General features: G+C 42.0%; 3 protein-coding genes across 4 annotated transcripts in view; 1 reads left to right on the plus strand and 2 right to left on the minus strand.

Annotated features, from left to right (window-relative positions):
• The window catches only part of LOC139282327 (arf-GAP with coiled-coil, ANK repeat and PH domain-containing protein 3-like), a 55,984-nt gene extending 46,914 nt beyond the window's left edge, over positions 1-9,070 (minus strand). The window contains exon 1 of the mRNA XM_070901957.1: positions 8,908-9,070. Within this exon, the coding sequence (XP_070758058.1) occupies positions 8,908-8,954 (47 nt within the window). The 5' untranslated portion in view covers positions 8,955-9,070. The remainder of the gene's footprint in view (positions 1-8,907) is intronic.
• Positions 9,071-10,641: 1,571 nt separating this feature from the next.
• pusl1 (pseudouridine synthase like 1) lies at positions 10,642-21,186 on the plus strand. Its single transcript, XM_070902464.1, has 8 exons — positions 10,642-10,760; positions 10,845-10,905; positions 11,745-11,932; positions 15,015-15,164; positions 17,344-17,514; positions 20,246-20,300; positions 20,532-20,694; positions 21,088-21,186. The coding sequence occupies exons 1-8, from the start codon at positions 10,705-10,707 to the stop codon at positions 21,150-21,152; spliced, it is 909 nt and encodes a 302-aa protein (XP_070758565.1). The 5' UTR covers positions 10,642-10,704; the 3' UTR covers positions 21,153-21,186.
• ddx19b (DEAD-box helicase 19b) lies at positions 20,995-27,553 on the minus strand. 2 transcript variants are annotated; one of them, XM_070902462.1, is made up of 12 exons: positions 27,390-27,553; positions 26,881-26,920; positions 26,687-26,776; positions 26,458-26,593; positions 26,038-26,130; positions 25,706-25,808; positions 25,388-25,502; positions 25,045-25,222; positions 24,555-24,792; positions 24,075-24,237; positions 23,623-23,814; positions 20,995-23,494 (listed from the first exon to the last, which is right to left on the minus strand). In XM_070902462.1, exons 1-12 carry the CDS (start codon positions 27,444-27,446, stop codon positions 23,433-23,435), a joined length of 1,467 nt encoding a protein of 488 aa, XP_070758563.1. In that variant the 5' UTR covers positions 27,447-27,553; the 3' UTR covers positions 20,995-23,432. The 2 variants fall into 2 exon arrangements, with proteins under 2 accessions (XP_070758563.1, XP_070758564.1); XM_070902463.1 differs by having other exon boundaries at positions 26,687-26,745; positions 26,877-26,920.
• Positions 27,554-27,562: the final 9 nt, after the last annotated feature.

A 27,562-nucleotide genomic window follows, 5' to 3' on the forward strand; every position in this document is an offset into this window, starting at 1 on the left:
CTGAATGTTAGCCTGCCCGGCTACTGGCTTACTAGCTACCCACAGCGGTAACTAGCTGTACCCCACAATACAGGACCATTGCTGGTTCTACATGTCTCATACATGGATCATCAACTGGTCATGCTGTCTTTTTTCCTGGCACATGTAGCTGTAGCCTCAGTCTTTCAGCATTATATAATGTATATAGCCACCATGTCCATATTTAAGAGCCTTTTACACGGTTCTTGATTTTAAGTGTGTCAGCTGGAGACAGATTTCAATCATCATATGGAGTTAGTGTTATTTAGTTAGCAGAGCAGCAGGTCTGCATCAAAGCCTTGACAGCACATTTGTACATACAGTGTGTTCATATTAAATCCACGACAAACACCCTTGCATGCCCTTGTTTTTAATCTGGAAAAATCAGAGCAGATTCTAAAGTGCACTGCGGTTCAAGCATCTTCCTGTGAAGCATGACATCAACTTGTACCATGGGGACAGGTCTTAAAATAGCCCAGGCTAGATAGACTAAAGGTCAGATTGATTTTATGGATCAAACCGTAAAGCCATGGCGAATGGTACCTGAACTTGAAGAATATTAATACCCTCAGCAAGCACAGAAATCTTCTGCACTACAGATCGAGGGCTCATGAGTCCCGAACTGTGTCAACCCAATTTCTGCAATTCTACATTATCCTGCACGCTACTGCTGAAAAGGAAGGGGAATTGTAGTGAGGTTCTCAGGGTTAAGAGACTGATAGTGTGTGAGCTTTAATAGGGTGTGTAGGCTATCCAGTTGATTTAATCAGAGAGTGTGGTTACTGATAATCCTATTTCATATATGGGTCCCACACTAAGTCCCCCGGCAACACGTGCAGCAGAGCGGCAGAAAATCTGCTGCACCGTGGATTCAGTGGAAGTGTCCACGTGCTGGACGGATGCTCCCTCATGAACATGTCAAACTACTGTATGCCTGACGAGCAGGCAGAGACAGGAATATGAAAATATGATTAGCCTACATGCTAGCCAGTAGACACACACATATATGCATGCACGTGTGAGACAAATACAGACCAGAGAAGGACAGTGAAAACCACATGACAAATCATGTTGATAAGTGCAACAAACTAAAATTTTATATTTTCTTAAGCCACACAAATACGAGCCATGCTGTTTCTGAGTGAGACAATTGATTGATTGATTGATTGATTAAGACCATAGTTCTGTAACATAAAATAAGGTAACTTGGCTTAATAATTTCCTGACAATTTCTTTTCTAATTTAGTGTAAGTACCAGCACTGGTAACAAAAATAGCCTTTTTAAAATCGCAGTTGTTGAAATTTGGTAGTGGGTGGAGAAATCCCTGTGAAGCCTTCTTAATGTGTTGCAGGCCTAATTCAATCAATCATCAGCGACAGGAGGACCGCAGTGACACACCTGCTCTAGTGTGACGCTTTAGATTCAGGCAGAGCTGGAAGATTTCCTCTGAACTCTACACGTCAGTTATTGTTATTCTTTTGACATGTGAATTGGGCCTCTGTATGAATGATCACTCTGGATTAAGCCATCAGATCCTGTTTGCTGGTAAATACCTAATCTCATGGGAGAGGCATGCAGGCAAGCGAGCAGGAATTCCAGATTTGTAAGCAGAGAAGCAATCGCAATCCATGCCCACCATGTCTCCAAGCAAACAGACAGTTGAAGCCACACAAGATGCTGTGTGGGCAAGTATGCAGCTGTCAAAAACTCTCAAATACTTCCTGAAAAATGACTACTGGCATTATCGCTCCAAGATTTTTGGACTCAACAAACATCTGCAGCTACTGTGTTCACCCATCTTTCTGCTTTTTCTCATCTGAAGCTCTTTAGGTCATATGTGGTGCCACGTGGCTCTAATTTACTGATGCAGTGCGCTCATTTTAACTGACATCATGTAGGGGCATCAATTCGATGCACACATGCTTACAAAACAACATGGGTGGGGTTGCCCTCTTTGTTCAGCTGGTCCGCCATCTTTCAACAGTGAATTTTCTTTGTTGAGGAGAGAAAGAGCACTGCAAATCTGTATATTAGAAGGTCAGACAACACATAGATGCTGGATTGCCAGTAGGATCAAATCCACACCACATCTCAACTGCCACAACTCCTTTGAAGTAACCACACATTTTTTCATGCTTCTGACATGAAAGACGTGTTTCCGGCTGTTCACAGTCGGAGCGCTCCACCAAGGCCTCTCTACCTTTACACACACAGTGGAAACTAAAATATTTATGTGAACTGATGGAGGATGTCAGATAGTTTTATGAGCCCTGATGCTCGGCATTGTCTTTTCGTGACACTTGTAGGTTACGAGAGTTTAAGAGGTCAATTTGTGGTTAAATGGTTGCTTCCCTGAGGAGGTTATGCAGTTAGGTTACTGATCTTTACTAAAAACTATCCTCCATATCACTGTCTCCCTGATCCACTGCAGCCCAACCGTTCAGAGCTTTTCTGTCTGGATTCATGTGCTCTTAATTCACCTCTTTCAAATGTCAGCAGTCAGTTTCAATTGTGCAATTTCAAAAACATATTTCCAGTATAAGTATTTTCTTTAGGGTTCACTAATTCGGATATAAAATTAAAGTACTCAATATTCAAAATCTATATTCAAACTGATAAAATGTAATAGTGTAAATCCACACTGTCAGTTATATACTGCGTTTCACACTATATACTCACATTATTTGCAGTTGGCTGGATTGTGCAGATTAAAAAAGACTTACCATAAAGATATTAAACCTACGTAAATACATCCTTCCCATGTGTGGGACTAAGTCGAGCACAAACAAATTGTTTGACCTTCCTATAGCTTCAAAGAAGAACCTTTTGCTCGGGGAGCAAATCCCTCAAGATAAGGGCCAAATGCAAGAGATTTGCTTGCAGTTTTTCTGTTGTTTGCCAGTAAACACTGATGGAAGTCCCGGGACTGAGCGGTTTAAAGAAAAGACAGAAATCACAAGCAGAGCGATTTCATTAAAGACGTCTTTAACTCAGCCTAATGTAAAACAGGACTGATATAAAAGCTTTAAAATGGACGGAGAACCTCCATATATGGAGGGTAAGAGGATCCGGATTCTAGGCCAGCGCGGCCGTTTTCCTTCTATCGGAGCACATCTCCGGCGTACGTGGATGCATTAGGGAGAGTGGTTGGGAATGAGTGTCTCGACATTAGCAACTTAATGTGAGTGGTCTGGAATCTTTCTAAACGTTTTGCCAAGGACTTGATGCTGTAGAGAGGATCTATTTCTGGTGAAGTTCAGAGGGTCACGGTGGCTCTGAAAGAGGTTTTCTCCAAAATAAGTTACAGACAAGCAGACAAGGACATTATGTGCGTATAGTTGAAAGCTGGCACTTCATACTTCTATGGTCTTGGTCTGGGACACTTTCCAGGAATCACTGTATTAGCAAACACGCACTACATCAATGTCAGCCTACTTTGGCAACAGGTAATCTTATTCAGCACTTTAATGCATTTTCTTTTCAACTGTAAAATCATCTGCACTGTTTCAAGGTCACCACGTGCCGTTCCATTTACTCTGCAAGCAACACGACTGTGCTCTCTCTCCGCTGGCACACACACCGAACAGCTGTGTGTGTTTCTGTGTTGAAAGGGACAGATATGAGCCTGCCATGCCCGCCGAAGCGACTGGTCACCCTTGGCAACAGCAGGGCTACTCTCCCTCCTCCGGCTAGAGAAGGCAACGTGGTTTACATTTACATATTTCACAGGCTGTTGACCAATAGGAACTCATTATCTCAGACGAGCAAAACGATGATGTGTGTATAAGGAGGATTAGAGGTGATGATGACGCAGGTAGGGAATAAAAATCCAGACCGATAAGAGAAACCAGGGCGCCAGACAAATATCTAGAGCATCAAAACGCACTTTAATCTGACAATAAATGGAGACGTGCTTTTAAAATAATGTAGGAAATCACATTTAAGAGGGGCCAAAAGCTTCTTTTTTTTGTGCTTTCAAATTCAGTTCACTAATGAGTTATATACACTTAAGGTGTTCCTTAACCTCCTTTATCTAAGAATATTTTTTAATGTATTCTCTCCCTCCATTTTCAATAGAATTGATTTCAAAGAACAACTCCAACTCTTCAGATTTGTGTTAACTTAATGATAAAGGGGACTTAACACAACCAACAGGGACCGGAGAAGCAGCACAAGCAATAACAGCGTGTATTTATGAGTAAGAGAAGGTGTCGAGGAAGGGATTGAAAGAATAATCGCTTTGGCTCAGTCAACATAATGATGTGGGGTTTAAGAGCTGCCTCCTTCAAAAAGCACACTGACTGCACCGACAGGTTGTGACCCCTCATCTGTCATTCCTGCAAGTAACCATAGCAACCAGGGGGCAAGTACACACCTGGCAGTAGCAGAATAGGTACAGCGGATATCAGACACTTTAAAGAAAAGAGTGCAAGGACATGAGTTCATCAAAATGAACGTCTGAACAGGCAACGATGCTGCTGATGAAATAAATTAAATAAACATCTTCCTCCATGCATATGAGATTTCCAAAGTCAAAATTTTGTCTAGCGATTGTTAATGTTTCCTGGCTACATGGTGTGACATGCAGCAACCTGAAGCCTGAAGATATGATCTAAATATGAGGTGAACGAGCATGCCGGTTTAGCAACTTTCAAGTGATATTTGTAATAAACTCCTATCCAGTCCTGTGGGAAATTATCCACCATTGATATTTACTGATAACAGTCTACATACATGACCACTGGTTTTTGGTTGCTGAATATTTTATGCAGAAAATGATTTTTGAAGTAATTCCTTGTAACTGCTGTGTAGTATTGTAGTGGACATCTTCAACAAGATTAGTTTTTTCTATATATCTTGCACTATGGTCACAAATTCATTTAAAACCAGGTTTGGTTTACAAGGTAGAATATAATACTGGTATAAGTTGCGTGACACATTTGCAAAACAACAACTTTATCGTCCACTCTGCCGGTCTGTCTCCTCCTGTCAGTTGCTGAGTCTTGTTGACTCACTCACTCAACCTGTCTCGACAGCCTGGTGCTGTATACTGCATGTATGTGGGTGGGATAAAGAAAATGAGAAAAGTGACAGAGAAAAAGAGGCAGACAGGTGCGGCTGGTCCTCCAAACTCACTGACTTGAGATACCAATTGCTACAGGCAACACCTGCTATTCCAGTATTTATATATCCAGTATTTTCATTTTCTTATTAGTTTACATGTGACACAGATGTCATAATGCAGTGGAGACGCAACTGCAGTAAGATTGATATTAAGTGAGGGTTTAAATATGGGACTCACCAACTCCACCAAGAACCACAGTTACTAACAATAACTACACTTAACTCCAATAAATTACTCTTCTAATTACTTAACTTTTACTACCCACGAAAAGTCTCAAAACAGAAAGTAGATATCTTGTTGAGCTGAAAACAGTCAACAGACACATTTGGACAAAACTTACTTCGTCACAATAAAATGGGAAATTTTCAGTGTCTTTTCAAAGCACCCACTCTCTCTTCCATTCTTACATTTTCTGTCCTCTTTTCTCTGAGCTCTCATTTGTCTCACTTACAACAGCTGTTGCTAGGCAACAGCGCACACCCACATATGCATATTAATACTTATATCATAACAATATAGTCAATAAAAGGCCTAAATATAAGTAATAAAAGGATAATGTAATACTTCCCTTTAGGATCACGAGGTCAGTAACTATTAGGTGACTTCAAGAAAATGAAACAGTAATGTTTGTTAGTGGATGAATAAGACACAGTCACAGTAGCGTGTGTATACTTGGTAACGCACGACGCCTAGCACTGCATATCAAAATATAATGTTCAAGTCAATTGGTTTTAGTTTATAATAATGACGATGTTGAAAACCTGTCCGACCACAGTTCTGTTCTGCCATCAAAATGAAACCAGCATGATAACTTCCTGAACCCTCAGTGTAGACGAGCCAGAATCCGGCCCAGTGGAGAGCAAAGTGCCTCCGGGGAATCAGATTACAACCATTTAGCAGCAACAACTGAAGGCAGGTGCACAGATTTCATGAACTTCATGACTGAACAAAAAGATAGGTGTTACAGACACTCTGGCATACCTTTAAAGATTCTTTCATGCTCACCCAATCATGCATACGCACATACAGGACCGGCACAAGTCGAGACCTGCAGTGAGAGGGTGTGTGTGAGCTGTTTAAAAGCGCCATGTGTGGGAAGACAGACAAGGACTGGCTCTCTGCTGTTTCTCCAGAGTGACACAACAAGGAGGAGAAGGAAACCTGGGACAACAGTCACTCCGTTATAATGGGAAATTCTGCAATGACTGTCTTTCATTAAGTGGCAAAGTCACCCAACACTGATAACACTGGGGAACACAATTTTTGTTGAGTTAGGTCTGACAGCTGTTTTTAACTAATTCTTGGGTGCGGAATCCAAAACTGATCTCAGTTTTTCTCTATCACGTCAAGTTTTTGAACTATAGGATCCCCGTTTTCTTAAAAAATATGAAAAATACTGTACTTAACAGATATGTGTGTGATAGTACTGACCTATTGGGAGCTGCACACACCTCTCACCGCACTGTCTCAATTGTGACTGCACAATCGTAATCAGCTGGCAAGTCTTACTACAGCTAATCAGTGGAATTTTGCTTATCTGGAGGGTAAGCTGTGGAGAAAAAACTTGACGTGCTAGAAAAAAACTGACTGCAATTTTGGAATCAGCATGCCAATTTTACTGTTAATCAGCATAAAAATCTAACTCAACAGAAATTTTTTTTCAAATTGTTCCCCAGTGTAATAGACCTGCTGCCTTTTGTTAAGAAATGACACATTATTTGGCTGTTAAACTTTGAATAGAGTCTCATCTGATTTGCCCTCCATGATGATCCACAATGTCCTCAAAGTGATTGTCACTGTCTTTACTGTTACTGCCATCACCTTCACTGTTTTCTTAATTTTCCTCTTTTATGGTAATTGCCGTTTCACATGAATTTGCTCAATACTTCTTTATTAGTAGTTGTTTAGGTATTTAGAAAAGCTCCTGAATATTTGCATCATTGTATCATGAGGTCAAACTGTGGTCTGGTTTCTACTGTTCTATCATTTGTTTTTGGCAGGAAACTGTGTGTGTGTGTGTGTGTGTGTGTGTGTGTGTGTATCTTGAGTGTCCAGGTGGCCAGAAACCAAACCCAAGACATGGCTGCACCGACGGATGATGAGAAACCTGGATAATATCATGTATACAGGTCTCTCATGCTCTATGTAAACATTATAATCCAGACTCCAGTCTGAAAAGTAGTGTGTATAAATGTACTCAATTGCAATATAACGATAGCTATATAAATACAGCTATATGTAAAGAACACATTGACAATTATTATAAAAAATTTTCACCACCATCATCACGGTGTTACGCAACATTACTTTTTCCCTGCTGCTTGTGAACCTGAGGAAACATCAGCTTCCTTCAGTCAGTGTCAGTGGTGGAATTTTCCAAATAGCAGTCTTCATAAGACCATGGGAAAGTGAACCAGGCAGAAAACGGGAAGCGTCCAAATGTGTGTTGCTTCTCTGCCTCTTCCAGTGACCTTTCGTCTTGGCCATCCATCACAGAGGAGGGATTTTAAGCAGCAAATTGAATGTCTGTCCCCGCTCAGCCTCTCTCTTTTATTCCACTGTCTGCTTGCTCACTCGAATCACAAACTATCTACTGGTCACACGATGTTCAACAAACAGGAGAAGTTGCGTCTGAGAGAGAGGAAGAGGGGAGAGGGAAGCAAGAAAATGACAAACACAGAGAACAGAGAGCAAACAGGCAACAGACGCTGACATGGAGAAACGTGAGAGAACACAGAAATACAACTACCATTCTGCTTATTCTCAGCAAAACACTGAATAAATGACACTACCAGCCCGTCTCCCTGGCATAACTAACAGGGGATCCCTGGCCTACATGCTGCTAGGATCTCCTCTGCTAGTTTCCCATCAGGAGTGCAGCCAGACTGGCACGTGGACTGAGTGTGGACTACAACCCTCCAGCGGGCAGGCAAGGGGCCGAACAGCTGGATCTGTGCCCAGGATACGAGCTCCATCCCAGCAGAGAGAGAGTGTACTCCTCTCCCTGCTGCCTCTTTGCCATCCAAGCCAAAGCGGCTGCTGCTCCTGCAAGGGCATCTCCTCTCCAGTCTCCTACCACAAATCCACACTGGGTGACTGCAGGGCCTCCTCTGAGAGCAAATGAGAAGACTGCACCCAACCTGTATGCCATGCTGCAACACTCACACACAGGAGGATCCACTTACACACTCTCACTTATTATAAGGTCACATTAAACGAGTGCCTCTTTCTTATTTAATGGATATAAGGGGGTTGATTAAAGCGTGGCATCAGGACTGAAAATCACTTCCAATTTTTTACACTCGTGCAAAATGGATCCTCACTGCGCGTGGCAAATGAGTGTCCCTCCTCTCATATGCACTGAGCTAACGTCACAAGCCACTTTCAAAAATCAGACTATCACATGGGAACCAATGACACACACATGTCTTCCAGCAAATGCACCACAATGCACATAAATGTTTTAAAAGCAAACAAAATATGACATTTAAAAAAAATCAAAGGAATAAGAAAATTTGATCAAAAAATGCAAAAAAAAAAAGGACCAAAACATGAAAAAGAAAAACGCCATCATGCTGTTGACCACATGAGAGAACCAGACATTAGACACCACATCTTGTGTTATTCACCCTGTTGATGCCACCACAAATTCTGCACGAGTGGAAGCGACCAGTCACCGTGTAAAAAAAAAATAATCATGCGTAAAAGAAGGTGTGCCATTTTTTGCGCACCGCTGTGATGTGCCTGCGAGGAGCAGCCTTACCTGAATCGGGGGGAATCTTTAATACATTCTTCAAAGTCCACCGTCATTTTTGCGTTTTCTCGTGTATTCCCACTTCAGTCTGCCAATGTCATTGCCCGCGGCGGGATGTCGTCGCGTGAACCGTGCGGATGGTGACTGGTATCCCCTGACGCGCAGCAGTCTGTCGCCCCTCTCCCGGTGGCACCGTGACACCGAATGCGAGCTCCGTGCGCGGCAGGCGGATTACTACAACACTGCTGCCGCTGCTGCCGAGACAGGCGAGAGGCGTAGCTGCACAAGAGGAGAGTGAAAGAGGAGAGGAGAGCGCCGACTAGTTACAACCCGCCGTAACACCGCCGGAGAACAGGAGGAATCATGGGAGGATGGAGGTCTACAAAGAACAAACAGGCTGAGACTTCAGCAGAAGCCTCCTCACATAAACTCAGTCAAAATATTGTATATAAGAGAGACAGTATGTAAAACCTGTCATCCCCCCAATCTTACAGTAGGCTAATGCTGATGTTTATTAACCAAACAAGGGTAATGTGACTGACTACCATTTAAAATTTTACAATGTATTCCTTAATCCAACACTAGAATAAAAGCTCAGTAGATAAATACGGTCACTCACTCAATTTGCCTGCTTTACTATAAAATAGGCCTAATGTACCCACATATCTAAAACATTAGGCGGTTTCAACAAAGTCGATTGACATTGTGACATTTTGAAGACTAGTGTGTATGTATTAGCCTTTAGAGCTTTTGGGGAAAAGTTTTTAGATGTCTAACTGTAAATAGTACAATAATGAAGTGAAACAAAAGAGCAATTCAGTGTAATTACCAGGCTAAGATTTATAGAATACGTTTTTAATATATTTTTATATATATATTATATAGTAACTAATTTAAGAATAAGATAAATAACATTAATGTTTGTCTTTCTCTTTTCTTTCTCGTGTGGTCCTAATCCTCCTCCAGCGATCCTGTTGCTCGTGTCGACTGTCTTTGCTCCACTGGCAGCTGAACCATCTCCACTAAATCATATAGTCTCTGAACTCAATGATGTTCAAGGCAGATGGCTTTGCGTCAGAGTCGACGACGACGACGACACACACACCCCTCTGTGGATTATGACGCAATCAAAAAGGGACCGCTTTAAAAGAGTCACCCATCAAACTGATATTAAAAGAAAAAGTTGCGCCTGAAACTACACGCTCATGTTAACAAAGTGCAGTTCATTTGTAGTGCATGCAGTGACCGTAGAAGAAGTCACGCGGTTGAGTGCGTGCATGTAGAAATGTTGTACAGCGCGTGATCAAACATGTTGCCAAAGATGTCCAGAGGCGGGATGTCCACTTGTGGTTCCGCTTGTGTGACATGCTGAATATCACAGTGTGTCTATTTGACGCAAAGCTTTAATGTTGGTTCTTCTATCGAGTTCATGTTAAGGACAAAATACTGACTACAGTGACACACTAACCTGCTCTCTTAATACCTCAGTTGAGACGCTGCAAACAGGAATCTAATATGCTTCCGGACTACAAATTAAACCACGAGCCTACCCGGAAATGCGGTTCGTGTTGACGCCCCGGCTGCTGTGTTGTCTCTGCTGTAGTCTGTCGCGTCGGTTCAGTCCCTGAACACATGAGTGCTCCACCAGGGGTTTATGAAAATCGTCCTTCATTGACTCCCAGTGTCAATCTCAAAGACGCGGTGTTCATGTCAGAGTTACACCCATAAAAAGGCTGTTTTAAATGTAACGTTTCACTCTTCACTCTGTAACGCGAACAATATGAGCAAAGACATTTTGGAGAGACCATGCACAACTGGGCACGTTACCTCATCTTCTTTCAATACATTGGAACAAAATACAGGTAGGTTTTACACCGCAGGATTACTGGTTACATTTTAAGGTCTGCTATTATTGATTTATTATTTGATTGTCATTATATCTGCAGCGGCGCAGTGAAAGTGCCTCCACATCAGCTGGTTAGGAAAGGGGTCCAGGACCAGTTGGAGGTAAGTGTTACTGAAATTAGTGTCATGTCTTATCCTCCAATACATACTTCCGCTTTCCTTCCTTCTAAAATCAGTCCTAGTCCTGAAAACCAGAAGTTGTAAAGTTGCTTCTGAAATGTGAGCAGATCTTATTATGAGTCTGGATCATGAATATTATTTATCATGTGGATAACAACACATAACAGATGAGAGAGATGCACAAAGAGCAATATACTCACAGTCCTGCTATAAGTTCTGCTTTCATGAAGGTTATAATGTTCAGTTTTTCTTGAGGTGTCGATTCAACCGTATGGCCATTTTGGAGTCTGTAGTTTGTGGTGCTGTTGAGTTGTAATATTTTGTCCACCCTGTTTATATCAGTGACAGTAAGCTAAATAACAGAAGCACGTCTCTGTTTTGTTTAATAAACTGTCAAATATGAACCATGATAAGGACTCCATTTGTTTTCACTGGTGACAGCAGATTATTCAGCTCGTCAGTTTGTATGTTTGTGATCCTGTGAAATGAAGGATAGGATAAGATACCTAATGCCCAGGGGCCACTGAAAAGACCGTGACACTACAACGTCAGCTGTTAGCATCTGGCTGGAGACCTTTGTTGCATGTCATTCCTCATCACTCTCTCCCCTCATTTCCTGTCAGCCCTCTACTGTCTAATACTGTATTTCTAATACAGGCTTACAAATGGCAAAAAATATATTAGAAAAAAAGTACACACCTTATCTGTCTGACTATTTGTGGTAAGCTATGAGTGACATCAAAAGTTCAAAAGTAATTCTTTCAAAAACATGTTTTACAATACAACAACCCACAGCTTTTTATCTCTCTGTCTGTGTGCAGGATGCAGTAAGGAGGCTGAGGCCGCTCAACCTGGTGTCTCTGTCAGTCTCCAGCAGGACAGACGCGGGTGTCCACGCCCTCTCCAACTCCGCCCACTTCGACCTCCAGCGCAAGAACGATAAGCCGCCCTTTAATGAAGACATTCTGGTCGATGCCCTCAATTTCCACCTCAGGACCGAGCAAATCAGGTGAGTCAGCACTCCTCAGATGAGTGTGACATTTCAAAAGTGCTGCCATAAGGTTTCAGAGTCATACATTACCTCTGACGAAGGTAAATGTATCATGTCTGATGATGCTGACGTGTGTTTGCCTCTCAAGAGAGAAGTGACCATGGTGACCTCTGCATATGGTGACATCACATACCAACCCTGTCATCCCACAAAATCACCCCATTATCAATATGAACGAATTCTGTAAAAGATACTTTATTTTGTCAAGTTTTCCCTCTTTGTGCCTGAGAACAACACGCTGCCCTGTCAACAAAAAATGTCTCAAATTCTCAGAGAATTGTACTGTAGAGATACTTGAGGTATTGTTATTAAAACCTTAAAGCACACAAAAAGCAAAACATTTATACAACAATGCAAGCAATGCCGGAGGATATGCCACCTGTAATAAATCCCAAACAACAGTAGAGTTCAGTAAAGTTCACCTGTTGAGCATTCAGAGGAAAAGAGCAGCTCCTCCTCCTTTTAATCCCATCATTACACATCACTGCATTATTCAAAGCCATAGTTGCTTTCCTTCTCATGACTGCTTTGGTTGAGACTGCTGTGATACTTTGTGATATTTAGTCAGCAGCTTTTCTGTCTGAGAGAGAAGAAGAAGACACAAACAGAGAAGGACAAAGGAGAGAGAGGGGATAGTGAGGGATGAAGGGAGTCAGCGAGAGAGGGTGAGGAAAAGACAAAGTTAGAGCACCAAACAGATGTTGACACAGTCTGAATGAAGACGGAGGAGTGAGAGTGTGAAACAGAACGAGCCATCTGGGAGAGTGAAGAGAGGAGGGAGGAGAGGGGAGCTCCCAGCATCCCGCTAATCCTTAAACCTGCAGAGAGAAGGTTAGAAAGGATTATCCCTGCTCTGCTTTTTGGTCTATAGCATCCATTAATACACACCACACACACACACACACACACACACACACACACACACGGATACACTCACCTAGCTAAATGGAAATTACCTTCCTGATTAGTATGTGAAACATGCCGAGAAATAAACAGTACACACACATTTTTTGTTCTCAGTAGCATTAGGCTTTATGTTGTGAAGATGCTTCATAAAACAAAATTATTTACGGGCTCTGAACTTCCTTATATACACAAAATATTCAGTAATGTTCATACACACTCTGCTGTGTTCAGATTGGACATAAAAACACATTGTCAGATCCGGCACCTCGAACCATCTTTTCACATCTTCCTTGGCGGGAAGAGGTTACCAAAAAGAGTTTTTGTAACAGCAACAATCAGAATGTGGCTCCTGGCTCGCAGCTTTGGTCCGCTGCCTCCTGAGTGCCAAAGCAGGATTTAAACATAGACTGCACGCTGTAAAAAATATCTCTGCAGCCGGGGGTTCACTTTGTCTCCTGCGCTGCCGTGAAAAAAGGCCTCAATTAGCCTAAAATGAGTCGCCCTTTCCCCATAAGGGGGAAGCTGCTGAGTAGTAAAGTGGTGCTAAACAATGCCCCAGTTCCCAAATGTGTGAGGCCATGCTTTGTACAATGCTTATGAAACATTTATGTGTGTGTGTGGTTTAGAGGCCAGGCAAAGGCTGTCACTTCACATTGGAGCAGGCGCTGAAAGCAGACGCAAGGGTTTCCTCTGCCACGTGTCACACCCAATCTCCTCCCCTGGAAACGTAACCTAGTTTCTCAGATTGTGCACTGGCACACACACACACACACACACACACACACACACACACACACACACACACACACACAGATAGACTGAACATGCACTGCTGTGTACAGAAAACCAGACGCATGTGCACATGCATGTTGTATATTTGATCATCATTGTTCTTATAGTTACACTCATACATGCTAACACACCCCTGCCTCCTTGTCACCTCCTGCTTTCTCTAACACACAAAGCACACACATGCATGAATGCATAGGCGTGTGTGGACGAACACTACAGGGTGCTAGTGTGTGTTTGTGGCGTCACAATCACACTGGCACAGCTGGCGGCAGCTCTTTGTTCTTTTAGTTCACAGATGTGAGCATTAAAGATTCCCCGCTCGTCACTGTATTATTACTGTACAACACATCTCTGCCTTATTGAAGAGGGACAGTGTGGAATTTCACTTTCTTTATCAGCTGTGAACATATGAAGAGTGATAATTAGGCCAGCCATTAAAGACAGTATTTTTGTGTTATGTTGCTCAGTTATAAATTGGACTGTTTTGGATCCCCCCCCCCTCACTCACCTGGAAGCCCAGAGGTTATGTAACCTACATTTTATTTAGATTGAAGCCTAAAATTTGGGTATACTACACAGATGGAAATAGTTAGATGAATAGAGTTTCCTAAAAACTGCCAGTAAATTATTTAAAATTTTCAAAAAGTTTACAATGTTTATGTTGATTGCTGTAGCACCAGCCATGAAGAATTCTCACTCACTCTATCACTTATGCTCAATTTTCACAAGAGCTTGAACAGTTTGAAAAGTGAACAGCTTTGATCAGAAATGCCAGTCTACAGTCGACTTAACGATGTTACCACACTCATAAATCGATCCACGCTGGTTGATTTAATCATCAAAGGAAATTTTGTCTGACTGCATCAGCGTTATTACATGATCTATCCCTGGCTATGTGCCTGTGTGTGTGCACAGATACACAGGAAGTGTCCTGTGTTAGCCGCTGGAGTTGCATCAAAGAGCTGCAGCCTCTTGAGTCTGCTGTGATGCTAACAGTGTGAGTGTAAGCGCTTGGCTCTTCAGGGTTCTTGGCAGCCCTTTAAGGACTCTGACAACGGGTTTGCTTTTGTGTAAAAAGCTGCAATGTTGGCATTTTGGACAATGACTTGTGCACAGTTTTTCTTGCTGGCTGTGCAAAAATGAGAGTATTAACACCATCTGTGTCTGGGGAAGACGTGGAGCACAATTTTTTTAAAAAGGATATCAGTTACTTCTACCAGAATTCAAATGTTTGGTATTATTTTCTGTCATTTTTGAAGACATTACTGCACATTCCCATTGTCAGTAGAGCTCAACTTTCCATCTTTTCAGGCCTGACTCTGCTCTGTTGTTACTCTGCCAGGATCACCCATGCCCACCGTGTGCCTGATGATTTCCATGCCCGTTTCCGTGCCCAGTCTCGGACCTACGTCTACCGGATTGCCCTGGGAATCCCCCACCACTCTCTGCTTCCCCTCACAGACCGCGATCTCTGCTGGCAGCTCCGCAACTCGTAAGTTATCCCACTTTATACACAGCCCCTCCCTTCATTCACTCATCTGTCTTTTCAGCCTCCGTCCTTGTGTTTGCATGCATGATGATTTCCCTTAAAAAAAGGAAAAGAAAATCAAGCTCAGACTCAAATCTAACAAGTAGGTCCACACACACACACACACACACACACACACACACACACACACACACACTGACACACCCTCAATAAGCTCATGCCAAGCCTTGCAGAAACAATGGCACGTTAAACACATGAATAATCCACACGTGCCATGCCGGAACTGCAAATTAAGGCCAGTCAAACAAAGTGTTTTATCTGAGCTGACGTCCCAAAAAACAAACAAAAGGAGACGGAGGGAGAGAAACAGAGTTAGGGGTTGAGGATGGACAGAATGCAGAAAGAGAGAAAGAAACGGGTGAAATGGCGAGTGCTTCATAGCTCAGACGATGCTCTTTTAGCTGTGATTGGAAGGAGGGAGCATGAAGAAGCACATTTCAGAGAGTGTACATATGAGCATTTGTCTGCGCCTCTCTTTACTTTTTTGGGGGAAAAGTAGGGCAAGATAAGCTGCGGGCTTATACACATGCAGAACAACACCCACGCACATTACCCTTACTGTGATTTTTTTTTCCCCTCTCTCTCTTTCCCTCTCCCACCCTTCTCCTTCTCTCCTCTTTCTATTTCTCCTTCCCTCCCTTGTTTCTCTCTCTGGTGTCTCTGCTTCGTTATCCCTCCTCTCATTTTCAGCATCCCTCTCATCCTTCCACCCCTGAGCGTCTCTGCCTCAGCAGCCTCTCTCTCTCTCTCCGTTCTCTCTTTGATCTGCCTCTCCCTCGTCATCACACCCCCCCTTTTCTCCCACTGCAAAAAATATTAAACTCTGCTGTTCATTTTAATATTGAATTTAGTCTTGAAATCTTACATTTCTTCGAACAAGTGAAATCGTCACTTTATCTCTTTACTGTTTCAAGAATGTTTTGAAATCCAGTTCAGCTTTTGAAAAACTAACCAACAAACAACCCCTCTCAGCCCGTTATCTCCACTATCAAATAAAGGCAAAAAGTGTCCAAAAAAAGGCCTACCTAACCCAAGGCAAAAACCTTGAATTGCTTGTTTTGTCCAACCAATACCCGAAAACCCCAAGGTATCAAATTTAAAGTGATATAACAAAGAGAGAAGAAGCAAATGATCACATTTAAGAAGCTGGAATCAGAGAACATTTGGCATTTTTGCTTGATAATTGACTTAAAAAGAAAACTGTAAAATAGAACAAGACAAAATGTATTAAAAGCAAAACGGGACTATGACCCATGCTAGCAGCTCAGTGAGGCTGTATTACGGTGGAGCTTTGAGCTATGCTAACGCAAATACTAACACTGCTAATGCATGCTAACATGCTGATGTTTAGCAGGTGTAATGTTCACCGTCTTGGTTTTGCATGTTAACATTTGCTAATTAGCACTATACATAAAGTACAGCTGAAGCTGATGGGGATGTTATTACCTTTGTAGGTAGGGTTAGCCACCTTGCCTTAAAAGTTTTAATACTAAGTTATAAAGGGTGTACTGTAGACCACCTTGATCTGGGAAGGATCAAACCTCTCTTTTAAAAGAGTTAACACACTGTTAACACACTGTCTTTTCAGCTCTCCACCACGTCTTCATTCATGACTCATGTTCAAGGTTTTAATTAGTGAGTCACTCAGCACACTCCCGCGTTTCCCTGCTCGCTGCGTCCCCCCACCCCCCTCTCTCTGTCAGATCATATTTAGGCAGTGACAGAAGCACGAGACTGTAGAGGATCTGAGCACCGGGCCCACACTCTCACTCTCTCCCTCAAATGAGTCGGTCGTCGACATGCTCTGTTCTCTCACGTGGCATTGTACGTCAGAAAAGTTCACGTTATATAAGTCAACCAATGAATTATTCTACTTTGAAAGCAGGAACATGGAGGCCTGAAAACCTGTCGTACTTAATGTGTACGCCACATCCCAGCTGCTTGACCCCGCTGTTCAGGCGGGTCACTTTCGGGTTGCGTTTCAATATTACAATGAGCCTGCAAAGGTTGATTTAAGAAGTCTGTTGACCTCAGCTGCCTGTTCTTAACACCCATAGAAAATGTAATGTTTTTCATGATCTCGTATTAAAGAAAAATGTCTCTTGTTTCCATCTCTCATCAGGGAGCTGGATGTGGGAGCCATGCGTGAGGCTGCCGCCCTGCTGGTTGGGACTCACGACTTCAGCAGCTTCAGGGCCATCAACTCCGATACACCTTTTAAAAACCCAGTGAAGACGCTGGATGTGGCCAACATACAGCCAGGAAGCTCCTTCGTACAGGCACACTTCCACAGGTAGGCTGTGTGTATACCAGCAGTCTGCATGTATGCCAAGTTCAAACAATGTATGAGGAAGGTGTCACACTGAAGCTGCATTTCTTTTTACACTAGGGGACAGTGCAATAAGCTGTAAACACAATAGACACTAAAACACTACTTCCTTTTAAAAGAAGTTGATGCAGAGGCACATGAGCAAAAGACTCAGCAGCTCCTGCAGAGACCTTGGTTCAGTTCAGCCCTACCTCCAGTTTTTTGTTTGTGTGTTTCAACATACACAATTGACTGAGTTTGCAGGTGGGAAACCTTTCAGGGTTTACTTTCTTGGCGTGGCTCTGGTGACTCATACTGGTTGGATTTGGTGAGATCTAGGTGGATAGCATGAACCTCTGAGCCCCTCCCAGTAAAGCTTACCTCTGGCAGGTGAAAAGAAGCGGCAGGCTGTCACAGAGAGGCCAACGGTGGAGTTAGCAGAAACACGGCGACAGGGGAACTGATCAGTCCAAAATGGATGAAAAATAAGCCAAGAAAATAAAGAAATTATTTATGTGCTTTTCCACTCCCAAAAAGATAAATCTTTCGTTTCTCAATCTTGCATCAACTGATGCTCAAGCAGCCAAAGGTTTGAATCATTTACCGTCACTCCACTCAGCCAACTCTGCTTGTACAGCCTAGAAAATTTCCCTTTCAAGCTTCAGTCAGACTCAGTGGTGTGTTTGATGTGATATTTAGGTGAATCACAGGTCAAACAGACTCAAAACTAATCTTTTCCAAATGAAATGTTGAAGTTTACTTTAGTGTCTGTGGGAACTGAATAATATCCAGTTCACAACAGTTTGTCCTTCATTCACCAGCATTATAAATATAAAAGCAAATTTATGTGCTTTTTTTTTAATCATCAAAGCAACAAAAGGTGCATCATAGGAAGTAGGACAACATGTCCAGCTGCGACACGTTAGATCATACAGGTAGAAGTGTTTTTGTTTGTGTTAATTAATGTAATGTGTGTCATGTAGGTTTATATACTTTAGACAATGAGGATCCAACATAATCCATAGCAGAGATGAAGGTATGGAGGGGGGGGGGCTTTGGTCCAAGAGCCATGTGGGCTTTGGGAGATTACACATCCGTGGGGGTCACTCTGTGTGCCAAATTCCACTTCCATTGGCATTAATTATTTGCCTTGGAAATATGGTGCACAATATGGTCAGAGTAAAGGTCACACTGTCCCCTAACCTCAACGCATGTGGTGCATTAACAAGCTGTGAGCGTCACGGTTACAGATCTGTAACATGGTGTATTTGCACCAAAGTGCCCATTTTCACCGGAATAGTTTACCAGACCAGACGAGTTCCCCTTGAGGGTCACTATTCTAAGTAATGGTAGTAAAATGAGAAGAAATCGAGCTGTGAGTTATTGAAAAGCAAAAGGTAGAACTACATTTTTCAATCCTAAAACAGGGAGCTGTGGGTGTATGTGAGGCAGAGTTCTCTGATCTCTGCTGGACATAAACAGAAAATGGTTGATGTTGTCACACATAAGTGAACAGTGCTCCATTTCAGAGCTTTGTGTTGGCCACACTGTACATTAGCTGTAAGAATGAGTTCATTTTTCTTGTGAAGAGTAAAATCAACTCCTCAAAATACTTTTGTGTGTCTAGACGGGAGAAGCAAAAATACAAAGACAGTATGTCACAGTAGATCATGCTTTTATCATTATCTTTGTCATTCCCATGTCAAGAAATTAGTCAGAGCCGACACACACACAGACGCACATGTGTGACTGTGCAGCCTTTGTTTGTCCATGTAAAGATACTGTCCCTCACCAGAGTCCATGAGCTAACAGCCCAGCTGTAGAAATCTGTCTCTGCGCTCCTTACATGTCAAATGTAATCGGACAGCAAGCGCTGAGTCAAATTTGCATTTGACCCAATTCTTCCCATGTGCCTGTTTGCTCACTTCACTCTTTCCTCCCCAAAATATAAAGCCTGTCAGTTTTTGGGGAAAAGAGGCTGCTGTGACTTAAATGTTGAAACAACAAACATCAGTAAAAAGAATTGAATGTCAAATTGCAAAAGAAACAGATTCATATTGTTTATGGCATTACATGTAATCCTGTTGGGCCTGAGCTGCAGTGGCGTTTTCAGCATGTGACATTTAAACAAATCTCCATCTGATGTCTGGCAGGAGCATGAATGTCACATCAGCCTCTGTCCACACAGTGGGAGAGAGCATTGAAATATCCAACAAAAGAGAGATAAAGGAGGGACGTGTCTTAGACATGAGACAGGAGGCTTTTTCAGTCGCAGTAAATAATTCACTTTCAGAAAAATGGTTTGGTACATTTTTAAATAAATATTTTCATTTGTTGTCATTTGTTTCAATAGGTGTCATCCTGATCTACACTCCTCATATGTAGATGCACTAATGTGACTGAGTAATGCTTTATTACATCTGACTACCCTTCAATATATTGTTTTGCTTCTGAAGTGGCACTTTAACCCCTGTGGCAATATTTAACCTTTCTTTAGTAAGTCGCATTTAGTCAGTGATGCCAAGTGGACTGTCATGCCTTCAGGACTTGATGTTATTAATGTAACGTTTCATGAGAAGTGTTGGGAATGTGCCTTAAAGCCTTCCTGCACCTTTTGTACCAGCATACAGACAACATTTTATGACTATATGTGCAGTATATTGTTATATTGTTCACACATTTGTGCAACTTTAACACTAGTTTTGTTTATTTCCAGAGAGATACCATTCTGGGAGCTGACTTTTACAAGCAGATCTTTTCTCTATAAGCAGGTTTGTTCCTCATATTGTCCCAAATTACTTTAAAATCTGTAAATGTGTGAAATGTGTTGCTGATCATTGCAAGTACGTAGCACCATCTGCTGGTGGCGACTGGATAATATGGAAATCGTAAATCAGGGTCATTCTGCATAAAGGGACCATTTAAAAATGTCAAAAGGCAAACTGTTGCGATATCTTCAGTAATATTAATGTGACGATTACTGCCTTGGCCTTGTGCTCCAGGTGCGGAGGATGACGGGGGCCCTGGTGGCTGTAGGCCAGGGGCGGCTTTTGGTGCCCCAGCTGCAGGAGATATTGGAGGCCCGGGACTCTCTGGCCTACCCACAGGGCCTGGCTGCTCCAGCCCATGGCCTCTTCCTCACCAGGGTGGACTACAGAGAGTCAGGTGAGGAAGCTGGATTAAAACAACTCCAATAGGAAGAAGTCACACTAAATCTAATTCAGCAAAACCACAATTCAGTGAAGTGATTATTAATAATGGAACTACAATTCCTAGTAACCATATTAAATATCACATCATCATACTGGTGTCACATTATAAATATATGTGTTATGAATATTTGTTCAGTGGCTTGATTTGCTGCTGGTGAAGTTATGTCAGGTGGCCTGAGGGCTCTGGATTCAGTGGTTACACACAAAGTGCAGGTTGTTTGGCACATTTGCTAAACAAAAAAAGAAAAAAGAGTGAAACAAGGCTGTTTATTGCGTTATTTCAGAGTGCCTCTCTTTGTGCATCAGGACAGGTTTCAGATTTATTTCCTCTTCTTTGCTTCCTCAGACCTGCAGCTTTCACGACAGACATCAGGGGAGCAATTTATCTCCCGGGGAAACTCAGAGGATTAATTCATTCAGTCATGTTGATAAACTGTATTACTGCTACTGTATGCAATGATTGTAATAAATTTTGTATTTATGTGTACATTGTTTTCTTTTTCCACACTTAATACAAATAAGCATTAGACTACATACAGTTGAACATCTACATGTTCTTTTAATTCAACATATTAAGAATACATAACTGTGTCCATGAACGCAGCTCAGCTACAGAATACCACACACCTTGAACCTATCATTGTCTACACATGACCTTCAGGTTACAACAGACAACTTGCTTTAAGCCTAGTTAGGCAGTATTACTCCTATGTATACATGTATGAACTGGGTTTTGGTAGGTTCTGACAATTATCAAACAAGGTACACAACATGTGGAGAAGAGTGTTAAGTTCTATAGCTAAAACTGCTTTGTGTGTCCATGGCTCTCGTACGGTGGTGTTACATTATGGATCAACAAAGTGCACATACTCTCACTGATAATGTATACATCCAGATGTCCAAATAAAACTGCATACACGGCTTCTTTACCCAACAGTCTTCACAGACCACTCTCGTGGATTTTCAGCACACTCTAAAAACTCTAATTTGGCTGCAATCTGCTCATTGAGTCGAGTGATTTTCAGCAAGTTCTCTGTAAACAGTCCATAATATTAAAACTGGACAACCACCAGCAGCCTTCCCAGTGCCGGTGGGAGCCAGGTGAGGTTTGTACAAGGTTCAGACTGACCAATCACTGCCCTTAATGTTCCGGCGCATTCATCAAATACACCAGACATCGCACTGTTTCCATAATTTTGTACAGTCACCCACTACTGCAAGGTTAATTAGGCTCACCATATTCTAAGTGCTGCATCTGTCAAAATTGAACCTCACGAGGAATGTTTTTGCACTTCTTAGAAGTGTCAAACTGTTTTTTTTTTTAAATATGTACACAAGTACATTTTACATTTTTCTATCCATGCAACCATGTTGGAGCAACACAGTGAATCTGATTGGCAAAGGTCCTCAAGTCAATTCAGCATTTGGTTTAAAGAAGGTAATCCACACATCCTAAAGACGTCCATAATTCAATATATGGTCAAAATTTCAAGTGTTAGCCAGAATATTAAGCCCAAATGTCTTAGAATATATCAATAACAAAATCATATGTATATATAATGCACTTGAGGAAGGCATTGCGTTTTTTTTAAACTCACAATCCTTAATAACAGCACAGTCTAGGTGAAGAATGTAGCTGAGTTTCAGTTGAACTGGAGACCCTGATTGAAAAGATTATGTGGGACAGTGAGACACAATGGGAAACCAACGTCACATCAGACCTTAATGGCCACATTTTGTTAAAACAAGGTTTTACGAGACAGATGAAGGAAAGAGAAGACTAAATGATTAATGCTCAGCAGTGGTGCCAAGCCTGTCCTGATAACGGCCGTAATCGTTTTTAAAATTATATGAATAACACAGGAGTGTAAAGTATGGTTGGTTGATGATTGATTACTAGCTAAACAGAAATATCTAAATGTCCATGACTTGAGTTAGTAGTGTATTATCACTCTAGGTAGCCTTTTTTTGGCATTTGACTACACACCCTGATGCTAAAGCTGAGGTTAATTCAGGATTAATTTCTGTCATGTGAATACAGGTTGATACTATTTGATAATAGCTATCACAGGTTGATAAGTTTGCATAGACCCTTGAAACCCAACCATCACCATCTCACTAACATAATCTTAATGATTAAACTACAGCTCCGAGCAGCATACCCAACTTCACCCTTTGTACTGAGTTTTGGTCGATACAGAGCACAATAAATGCTGTAATAGTCAACATGATACAGTTACATTCAATTATACTTTGTTCCTATTAAAATTAAAAACACATAAAATGGTTATTTTTCTATTAGGTTTTTTTTGTGAATCTCTTTATGGAATAGCTTGTATCATGCCACCGCTACAGCCAACACCAAAAAGTGTTTTTTAAATCCACGTGTTCAGTAAAACAGAGTCGACTATGGCTGCTTTTGCAGCATCACGAAACACAGCGATAAACTCATAGACTTTATTCAAAGGGGTACAAAGAGTGAAATGGGGTATGTTCCAGAGACTTACAAAACACTCGTCTGAGAGGAGACATATCCACGTGTAAACATATGTTGTGTTTGTGGTTTTGTTCTTTTCTCCGACGGCTAAAAAAATAAAAGCATAAAACACTGTAGGAGCGTACAGTCCTTGGAGAGCGAAGAGGGGAAGGGAAGTTGGGTCGGCGTCCTTCATGCGATAAACGCCGTTCTCTTTAGCTGGCAATTCTCTCGATTTCATCCAGATCATCTGTGTCTAGTTTTTCAATTTTCTTACCTGTAGAGGGAGAAACCATAGAAAATGGTGGGGTTCATTTGGAGGGTTGACATATGGCTGATCACTGGTACCACCATCTTCCTGAACTGAGTAATTATACTGAGTAAACAACTTAATAATAAACTTACTGAAATGCTCCTGGATCCTGTTGAGGATGTTCATGCTCATCCTGCTGTCCACCATGTTGATGGCCAGTCCCCTTTTGCCAAACCGTCCTGTGCGGCCAATCCTGTGCAGGTATGTCTCGTTGTCTGGATTACCATCCTTGTCTACTGGCAAGTCAAAGTTGATCACCACAGAAACCTGCTCGACATCGATACCTGAATGTGTAAGACAAGTGGGGAGAAAGATAGTGAGACAGTAGTGTTAGTAGTGAAAAACAATGTACATGGGCAATACTGTGTTATTTGTATTTCACTGTAGTGCGTGCACCCAATGAATATTTGACTCCGCTGTTAAAAGCATGTAATTTCAATAACAGGATATTTATTATTACATATATGTGTAAAGAGATCTGTCTCAAGTGCAAAGCTGTTATTAAGTATGTCATATAAAGACATGATGCTGATTCTGTCCTCACCTCGAGCACAAACGTTTGTGGTGACCAGGACCTTCTCCTTGCCGTCTCTGAAGCGGTCGATGACAGCGGCCCTCTGCTCCACCTGCATCTCTCCACTGAGCAGAGCCACCTGGTGGCCCTCTCTGGACAGCTCCCCTGCCAACCAGCCTGCAGTCTTCCTCGTCTGGATCACACAGAGGAGAGAGATTCAACTACTTCATCAGCAAACTAGGGTCCCACGTAACCAAATGTGAAAACACAAGCTGATTTACAGGAAGAATTAGAGTGTTAACACACCCTGTAGAAGGCCTTGTGCTGAAAGCGTTGGTAAAATAAACAGCGGACTAATCCAGCAAGTCAGCTGAATAATTCTGATAATCTGACAAACTTAAAAGAATTTGTATTTCTTTATTCCTCCAAAAAATTGGGGGTCGAGGTCTGAATCATCATTTTTAATGCAGACCATGTATGTAAATATGAACACGAAGTGAATGAACTCACATGGCAGAAGATCATGGCCTGGGCGATGGTGATGGCTCCGTAGATGTTACAGAGGGCTTGGAACTTCTCCTCCCTGCTGTTGCACAACACATAATACTGTTTGATGGTATCCAACGTCTCCTCCTCCCTTTTCAACTTGATGATGTTGGGGTCAGGAACGATGCGCTGGGCGAAGTTCCACACGGTCTCTTCAAACGTGGCTGAGAACAGCAACATCTGGCAGTTTTTAGGCAGCATCCTGTGTGGCAGAGAAGAGAGAAGTCAAAGTGTAGTTGTGGATTTTTAAAAAGTGGTCCACTTTTGAGGATGTTGATTGCAGAAACTCAGCTTGAGAAAACCAGTTTACGACAATTTATCATTTCAATTATAGATATTTTGTGAGTTTCATAAATAAACTCATGTGTTAGGGACACAGTGTATGATCTCATAGCTTATCAATAACTTTTGTGTGCTGAGATTGTTTCTCTTCAACGTTGGTGTTCATTCTGACCTCTGGATGCGGATGCTCTGGTCCTGGTGACCCTGTGTGGCGATCATGACGTCGGCCTCGTCCAGCACAAACACCTTGATCTTCTTCGGGTCTATGAACTTGAATTTACCGCACCAGTCCAGCATGGTGCCAGGTGTGCCGATAACTATCTGTTCCTGCAGCTTCATGCCCCGCTGCACTGCAACGTTTAAAAGAAACAAGTGCTTGTCAACACACAGAGCCATCTCTCTGCTGGGTTTATGTTTAAACCAATAGGAACAATTCAAATAACAGACAAAATGTTATTTTTATCTATTATCTATATCTATTATATCTAGCATTGAAGAGAGCAGAGAAGCCTTACATTTATTTCCTCTGATGGCGTAGACTAGTCTGACCTCAGGATAGTGTTTGCCCATCTGCTCGATTACCTTTCCAGTCTGAAGTGCCAGTTCATAGGTGGGTGACACACACAGGCACTGATAGAGAAAAATGAAAGGGGGCAGTAAAAGCTTGTGTCATTCAGTTCAAGCTACTATGGATAATATTATTGTGAGGGACAGGGAGATGGAAGCCCTCAGATTTTTACCAGAGATACTCATAGCATGTCAAATATACCAATTTTTAAACTCAAGACTTCAATTTGAGATCTTTTAGAAAAGTGAGGGAAGTGAAAACCAACCTGGGGATATTTGTTGTTGGGATCTACATGACTGAGCATGGCCAGGACAAAGGCAGCTGTTTTCCCAGTACCTGACTGCGACTGAGCGATCAGATTCTGTGGACTAGAAGAAACAAAAAATTGTAGTTGTATTTGTATTGGTTGTATTTATTAGTACCTGGAGCAAGGAGCTATTCATTTAATCTCACATTTTAAAGTTAAAGGACGTTTGATTAAATTACTTCCAAAGTTATAGTGACTATTCAGGATTTGAGATTTTAGTAAGCCTCAAGAGAAATAAAGCTTTGCTAGAGGACTCCACAACATTTATGTACAGCGCAAAGTATACTCACGGTTCGGCCAGCATCATAGGTAAGGCAGTCTCCTGGATTTTGGATGGCCGGTTGAAACCCATGCCATACACGCCCTGAAGCAACTGTGGTTTGCTGCACACAGGAGAAAAATAGTCACGCCTTCAGCAAAGGTTATTACAGATCTAAAAAGCACCTCATCGCTTTGACATTTCAGTGCCGGTGCGCACACGCCTTAAAATAAATACCATGAAAAAGGACAAACAGAAGGGACACTCCTGGATCAGTATGATTAAAGTATGGGTCTTGGTGGGAACATTTTAGCTCCAAAACATCCTTTCTGAGTGCATGCATGTGTCATTAACACTACGCATGACTGATAACTGATTCAATGACATACGAGGCCCTAATATTCTACAAAGCAACATGAGAGATGGGTGGACAAACAGAGGATTCACTTACAGTCGCAACTCCTCAAAGGACTTGACAGAGTAGAGCGGAGAGTTGGGATCCTTCTGAAGGACTTCCACTTGATTTGTGTTATTGACAAGATTATTCCGGATCAGCTTGTTCAACAATGATTGTGCCGCTTTGTCGTCTGAAAAAAATAAAGTTATGTTGCAATGACAATCAAGACAACGTCATCAGAGGATTAACATATTTAGGGCATTTAAATAATAACCAACCCTACCTTTTTCATCGTCTTCTGTAGACTTGTTTTCTCCCTCAACTTCTGAACTTGCAGCTGCACTGCTGGAGTCTGTTGCGTTTGCAGCCGTGCCTGCAATGTTAAAAATAATACTTATATTTACATCCAAAACATTTTGGGGATTATTGGTTTTCTGACTATTGCATTTTACACATTATCTTGTTTTACACACATACCATTTTCCTCCGGTTTCTCTTTTATTTGCAGGTTACCGATCTGTAAGGAAGAACATAAAAAGTTTACAGTTATTTATCTGATAAAATAAGGCTTACCATTATGTGAGTCAGGTCTAGACCCGGTTGGTGCCTCTCATAATAATACACGAGAGGCACAAACTTGGACAAAGTCATCAGTAGAGCTATTTTAGAGCGTGTTGCATAATTTTCTTGCGAGCCAGCTAACTGCTAAAGCTAGTTACTCATTGAGCACGCAGCATCTCCGCTCAAGCTAGTTAACTTAGCTCTCACGACAGACCGAGGCCACCCGGTAGTTTCGTTTTTAAGTTTTTGTGAACGTTACTGAGACAGACAGTCACAGGGTCCAATTTATACAAATATTATATTATATTATATATATTTTCAAGGCTGAGCACCTTATTTCCGCTTACAGTGTACCAGAACAGGCCAAAGCATCCTCTAAACAAGCTAACAACACGTTAGCTCGTGTTGCGTAAGTTAAGGTTTACCGATTCCGCCGCGGCTTCTTGCTCGTCCACCGCCTGGGCCCAGGAGTCCGTAGCCATTGTGGAACAGTTTCTTCTTTTGTTACTTTACTCAGGATAACTCAACTAGGAAAGCAAGCTCGGGGGAGTGAGGACTCGGTAATGTAAGAGTAACTACTTCCCACAATGGCGTGCCG

This window comes from Enoplosus armatus, chromosome 3 (genome assembly GCF_043641665.1).
Source record: "Enoplosus armatus isolate fEnoArm2 chromosome 3, fEnoArm2.hap1, whole genome shotgun sequence".
Lineage (NCBI taxonomy): Eukaryota > Metazoa > Chordata > Actinopteri > Centrarchiformes > Enoplosidae > Enoplosus > Enoplosus armatus.

Excerpts from the sequence above, each read along its gene's own strand:
- pusl1 (XM_070902464.1), top strand. The coding sequence starts at position 10,705 with ATGCACAACTGGGCACGTTACCTCATCTTCTTTCAATACATTGGAACA. Across the intron at positions 10,761-10,844 it reads TACATTGGAACAAAATACAG|CGGCGCAGTGAAAGTGCCTC; the intron begins GTAGGTTTTACA and ends TTATATCTGCAG. Across the intron at positions 11,933-15,014 it reads CTCAGGACCGAGCAAATCAG|GATCACCCATGCCCACCGTG; the intron begins GTGAGTCAGCAC and ends TTACTCTGCCAG.
- ddx19b (XM_070902462.1), bottom strand. The coding sequence starts at position 27,446 with ATGGCTACGGACTCCTGGGCCCAGGCGGTGGACGAGCAAGAAGCCGCG. Across the intron at positions 25,503-25,705 it reads CCAACAACAAATATCCCCAG|TGCCTGTGTGTGTCACCCAC; the intron begins GTTGGTTTTCAC and ends TTTCTCTATCAG. Across the intron at positions 23,495-23,622 it reads CAGGATCCAGGAGCATTTCA|GTAAGAAAATTGAAAAACTA; the intron begins GTAAGTTTATTA and ends CTCCCTCTACAG.